This window comes from Coffea eugenioides, chromosome 2, assembly GCF_003713205.1.
Source record: "Coffea eugenioides isolate CCC68of chromosome 2, Ceug_1.0, whole genome shotgun sequence".
In the NCBI taxonomy this organism is placed as follows: Eukaryota; Viridiplantae; Streptophyta; class Magnoliopsida; order Gentianales; family Rubiaceae; genus Coffea; species Coffea eugenioides.
In genome coordinates this window covers 34,759,279-34,764,800 of record NC_040036.1, presented here as the reverse complement: position 1 = coordinate 34,764,800, position 5,522 = coordinate 34,759,279, and the positions used below count along the sequence as shown (strand labels likewise).

At 38.9% G+C, this 5,522-nt stretch overlaps 2 protein-coding genes across 2 annotated transcripts; both read left to right on the top strand.

The window, feature by feature from the left end:
- The first annotated feature begins 336 nt into the window (after positions 1-336).
- Positions 337-2,889, top strand: LOC113759582 (putative disease resistance RPP13-like protein 1). Its single transcript, XM_027302158.1, has 2 exons — positions 337-2,756; positions 2,849-2,889. The coding sequence occupies exons 1-2, from the start codon at positions 509-511 to the stop codon at positions 2,887-2,889; spliced, it is 2,289 nt and encodes a 762-aa protein (XP_027157959.1). The 5' UTR covers positions 337-508.
- An 87-nt stretch (positions 2,890-2,976) lies between these two features.
- Positions 2,977-4,540, top strand: LOC113760737 (disease resistance protein RPP5-like). Its single transcript, XM_027303428.1, has 2 exons — positions 2,977-3,798; positions 4,207-4,540. The coding sequence occupies exons 1-2, from the start codon at positions 2,993-2,995 to the stop codon at positions 4,259-4,261; spliced, it is 861 nt and encodes a 286-aa protein (XP_027159229.1). The 5' UTR covers positions 2,977-2,992; the 3' UTR covers positions 4,262-4,540.
- Positions 4,541-5,522: the final 982 nt, after the last annotated feature.

Sequence of the window (5,522 nt, the reverse complement as noted above, 5' to 3'; positions counted from 1 at the left end):
GAAACGATGGAGCCAAGTGCTATCCCTGATTCAGGCAGTGCTTGATGATGCAGAGGACAAGCAGAATATGAGGATTGCTGTGAAGCAGTGGCTAGATGATCTTCAGGATTTGGCATATGATATGGATGATGTGATTGACGAATTCTCCACAGAAGCTTGTCGAAGAAAGTTGATGGAAGCTCAAGGCTCTACTAGCAAGGTAAGAAAGGTTAAAATCCCTTCCTGTTGTACAAATTTTTCTGTTAAAGATTACAAGTTCAACAGAAAAATGGCTCCCAAGGTGGATGAAATAACTAGAAGATTGGAAAGCCTGAAAGAACAAATCAAAATCCTCCATTTGGTAGAGACTGTAGCAAAGAGGCCGAATAAAACTAGGGATAGATTGCCATCAACTTCCTTAGTGGAGTCTTATGTTTATGGTCGAGAGAATGACAAAGAAGAGCTGCTGAAATTGCTCCTTTCAAATGAATCGAGCGATGATCAAGTGGTTGTGATACCAATTGTTGGCATGGGAGGGGTCGGTAAAACAACTCTTGCTCAAATGGTGTACAATGATGACAGAGTCAACGAATTTTTCGATTCCAAGGCTTGGGCTTGTGTTTCAGATGATTTTGACATTTTTGGGGTAACAAAGACGATCCTCAGAGCAATCACAGCAGGTGGCTGTGATTATGAGGATCTGAATATGGTTCAAGTGAAACTGAGTGAGGCCTTGACCAGGAAGAGGTTTCTAATTGTTTTAGATGATGTTTGGAATGAAAAATACGAGGACTGGGACATCCTGCGCCGCCCATTTCTAGTTGGTTCATCTGGGAGCAAGATAATTGTCACCACTCGGAATCAAAGGGTGGCATCAGTAGTGTCTTCCACTTCTGGATATAGTCTGGAGGTGTTGACAGATGATGAAAGCTTATGGTTACTGGCAAGACATGCACTAGGAAGGACAAATTTTGACAGGTACCCCAATCTAGAAGGCATTGGTAGGAGTATTGTAAGGAAATGTAAGAACTTGCCCTTGGCCGTGAAGACTCTTGGAGGGCTGTTGCGTGATAGATCGACCCCAGATGAATGGACGGATATACTGAACAGTGAGATATGGGAAATAAAAGAGGATCAAAGTGATATTCTTCCAGCACTGAGATTAAGCTATTATCATCTTCCTGCCCATCTAAAGCCGTGCTTTGCTTATTGCTCCATATTTCCCAAGGACTATGAGTTTGACAAATATGAGCTTGTATTGCTCTGGATGGCAGAGGGTTTTCTCGAGGAATCAAAAGCAAGTGATCTTATGGAGGACATAGGGGACAATTATTTTAAGGAGCTACTAATGAGGTCCTTCTTCCAGCAGTCAAGTTCCACTTCCACTAGTTCACGTTTTGTGATGCATGACCTTATTAACGATCTAGCTAGATATGTTGCGGGAGATTTTTGTTCCAGACTGACAGACGGCTTGGAAGAGAACATCAAATGCACGATTCTTGACAAGGTTAGGTATGCATCATTCACATGTTCATGGTATGAAGCTACACAAAAGTTTAAAACTCTTCAGAAGGCAAAACATTTGCGGAGTTTCCTACCATTGCCCATGTATGAAAGCACGACGTCTTACGTCGCTGAAAAGGTCGTAGCAGAACTTTTGCTGGAATTGCGATACTCAAGGGTGCTATCATTCAGTGGCTATGCTATCTCTGATCTACCAAATTCCATAGGTGAATTAATACATCTAAGGTACCTGAATTTGTCTGCTACTCGGTTGAAATTGTTGCCTGAATCATTGAGTAATCTTTGCAATTTACAAACACTACGATTGCGCAACTGCAGGAAGCTGATTAACTTACCGGTGGGTATTAGAAAATTAATTAACCTGCGCCATCTTGAAAATTCCAATACTAGTCAATTGAATGAGATGCCTTCAGGGATTGATCAGTTGACGAGCTTGCAGACACTATCCAAAGTGGTTGTGAGCAAAAATGGTGGGTTCAGGCTGAATGACTTGGGGAACTTGTCCTTACTGGCAGGGTCACTCGCCATTTTGGAGTTGCAAAATGTTACGAATGTTCAAGAAGCACGGGATGCCAATTTGAAGAACAAGAGGGACCTTGATAAAATAGTATTGGCATGGAATAGTGAATATGATGATTCACTGAATAAAGCTCTTCAACAAGATTTGCTTGAGGCACTACAGCCACACACAAACCTAACGAGTCTTGAAATTAAGTTCTATAAGGGAGACAAATTCTCTTCCTGGGTGGGGGATTCTGCATTTAGTAAATTAGTAAAAGTAAGCCTTAGCGGTTGTACATACTGCAAGTGTTTACCATCACTCGGGCAATTGCCTGCGCTCAAGGATTTGAGCATTCAAAGCATGCGTGAGGTGAAGGCAGTAGGTACCGAGCTATGTGGCAAAGATTGCTCTTGGGAATTTTCCTTTCCATCGCTTGAAAGTCTAACATTTGATGACATGCCAGAATGGGAGGAATGGACTTGCCACTTAAGTTCAGCAGGAGAGAACGAATGCCACTTCCCTCTGCTCCAGAAGCTCTGTATAAGTGGATGCCCAGAGTTGAAAAGCATTCCTGTTTTGCATCTTCCTTCACTCTCTGAACTAAAGTTGCAAAAGTGCTCGGTGGGAATTGCAAAATGTTTTTACAATTTGACCTCATTAAACAAATTGGAGTTTAGGCAGATTATAGGGCTTGCATCCCTCGAGGATGCGTTCATGCAGTTCCCATCAGGCCTTGAACGTATCACATTACGTGAGTGCCACCAACTGAAGAATCTGTGGGGGTCAAGTAATACTGTAAACCTTGTGCAGCTAAAATCTTTAGGTGTTTCAGAATGTTCACAGCTTTCATCCTTGGAGGAGCTTGCTGTGTTACCCATGCTTAAATATCTTAACATAGAAAGTTGCAGTGCTCTCCAGTCTTTGCCTACATTATCTGGTCTTAACACATTGGAAATAAGAGGATGCTCAGCCCTCAGTTGCTTGCCAATGGACAAGTTGCTCCTCCCTCAGCTTACCAATCTTAATATCCGTCATTGCCAGAAACTGAACCTTACTCCGGAGATTGTCATAGAGGACACCAGCACATCGATTGAGAGACTGCAAATCGATGGCTGCCCATGTCTGAATTTGAGAACAATGCTCGGTTCAGTCTACAGTTTTGCAAGTCTCCGGTCTTTGCATATTAGCGATTGTGATTATCATCTGGATCAATTGCCCACTCCCAGTTTGGAATTTCTTCACTTGTGCAGATGCAAAAATATTAGTTACTTGCCCAGTGGGTTGGGAAGACTAAGATCTCTGGTGTTGTCTTCTTGTTCAAGTCCTTTGTTATTTCCACAAGGAGATTTTCCTCCCACTCTGAAGTTTCTTGACATGGAGGCAGGAGAAAACTTACAGCTGAAGCCCCTGTCAGAATGGGGACTCAACAGACTCACGTCTCTTGAAAATTTCGGCATCTATGGTGGATATCCAGAGCTGGAGTCATTTTCTGGTAGTGGTGATGATGGATTGGCTTTGCTTCCTCCAACTCTTAGGTACGTGTGGATTGGTGACTTGCCAAATCTGAAATTGCTCTCCGCGTTCTTGCGAGGTCTTACAGCTCTTCGATATCTGCGCATCTTTGAGTGCCCCAAGCTTGGATCCCTACCAAAGGAATCGCTGCGTAATCCGCTTCGAACTCTCCAAATTGATAAATGCCCACTTCTTGAGAAAAGGTGTTTGATGGATAGAGGAGACTACTGGCCCATGATTGAAGACATTCCCTGTGTGGAAATACGCAGTGATGGCATCAGGTACGCAGAGATTTTCACTCTAATTTATTGTTCGATTTTCTTACTGATTTTCACTTAAAATTAATTATTGGTCAATTTTTTTTCTTGACTCTAACAAATGAAGTCATTAAAATTATTTTAATTGTTCAATTTATAGCAAAGATCATTAAAATGATGTATATCCAATTTGTTGGTTCAATTTTCTTACTGATGTATATCCAATTTGTTGATATACACTAATTAACTCATTATTCACATACATTGATTCATGCACATATAACGCCAAATTTATGTACAAAAAAAAAAAAAAAAAACACACACACACTCCAATTAAACGCAGTCACACAAAGTCCAACTGGGCTTACCCAGTTTCGGATTTTTTAAGTTCAAAATCTTACTCTGTCTCCTTATTTTGTTTTTCTTTTTCAGGCAAAATATTTGTTGGCACGTAGGCTCAACTCGCTTGGCAAGCCTATGCGCCTAGACTGCAGATTGTAGAGGAAACTAATCATGGGATCTCATTCTACCCATCCTTTTTTTTTTTTTTTTTGATAAGCTCATTCTGCCCGTCTTGTTCTTGTGTTTTACTAAGTCCCTACAGTTCCTGCCTTGATGATAGTGTAAGTCCCTTTGTTGGGTCTTATTCAGAATTGTAGAGATTGTAGAATATAATATGTAGATAACTACTTGTTCAATTTCAAAGTTCCCGCAGCCTTTGCGGTCACAATACTAATTTTCTAAAAACTCTATTAACTTGGGTAAATCTTTTATGCAATGACAATGTACACACTAGCGGATCTAGATGCATGTAATATATACAAAATTTAGTGTTCAAATTCAAATTCAGATAATGTGACATTTATCCAACTCCGTTACTGTATATACTGATAGTGTAGAAAAGATCAATCATATTAACTTTCTCACTTTACTTGATCAAAATTTTGTACTTCTAAAAGCCATAAAACGCCAAGCAATGATATGCGTCTTGGATGTTTCGCCAAAGAATCAATTCTTTATAAAATCAACGTGAGAACACAATTGCCCTAAACTCCACAAGAATTTAAGAATTATAAATTGAAACACCTTGACATTAACAATAATACATAAGTAAACTCATTATACAAGTCCTGTTGAAATGTTGGCTTTTTATAGTAATGTATAATGATTTGAGAAAATACTAATGAACAATACACGATAATACAATATAGCTAACAGGAATAGTAAGTTATTAACAATACCAGTAATCTATAAATAGACACATACAGCAGGTTTATACATGTTATATACTATCACATGTTTCTCTTTTTAGTTTTTACAATAGGTTTACATATATGTGTATATATACATACATACATATATATAGATGTATGTATGTATATATGTATGTATATGTGTATATGTGTATGTGTATAAATATATATAATCACATGTTTCTTTCTTTCTTTTCCTTTTTTTTTTTTTTATTTTTTCCTTTCCTGAAGTCAATTGGAATGTTTGTGGAGAAACCAATGCTCACTTACTAGTCTGTGAAGATGCTTCACTCCAAATTTGGGTCCACCGACTAAATTTGCAGCATCTATTATCGTTTGTTGAAAAAAAAAAAGGACTAAATTTGCAACATCACATGGCGTGCCCGCGAGTCTGTATTCTCACGAAAACTAGACATCTTGATTATAATTTACAAAAATTTACTAAAATTTACAACTTACAATTAGTCTAAAATGATTACTCTAAAATGATAATGT

Excerpts from the sequence above, each read along its gene's own strand:
- LOC113759582 (XM_027302158.1), top strand. The coding sequence starts at position 509 with ATGGGAGGGGTCGGTAAAACAACTCTTGCTCAAATGGTGTACAATGAT. Across the intron at positions 2,757-2,848 it reads CCTTGAACGTATCACATTAC|CTTTCATCCTTGGAGGAGCT; the intron begins GTGAGTGCCACC and ends GAATGTTCACAG.
- LOC113760737 (XM_027303428.1), top strand. The coding sequence starts at position 2,993 with ATGGACAAGTTGCTCCTCCCTCAGCTTACCAATCTTAATATCCGTCAT. Across the intron at positions 3,799-4,206 it reads ATACGCAGTGATGGCATCAG|GCAAAATATTTGTTGGCACG; the intron begins GTACGCAGAGAT and ends TTTCTTTTTCAG.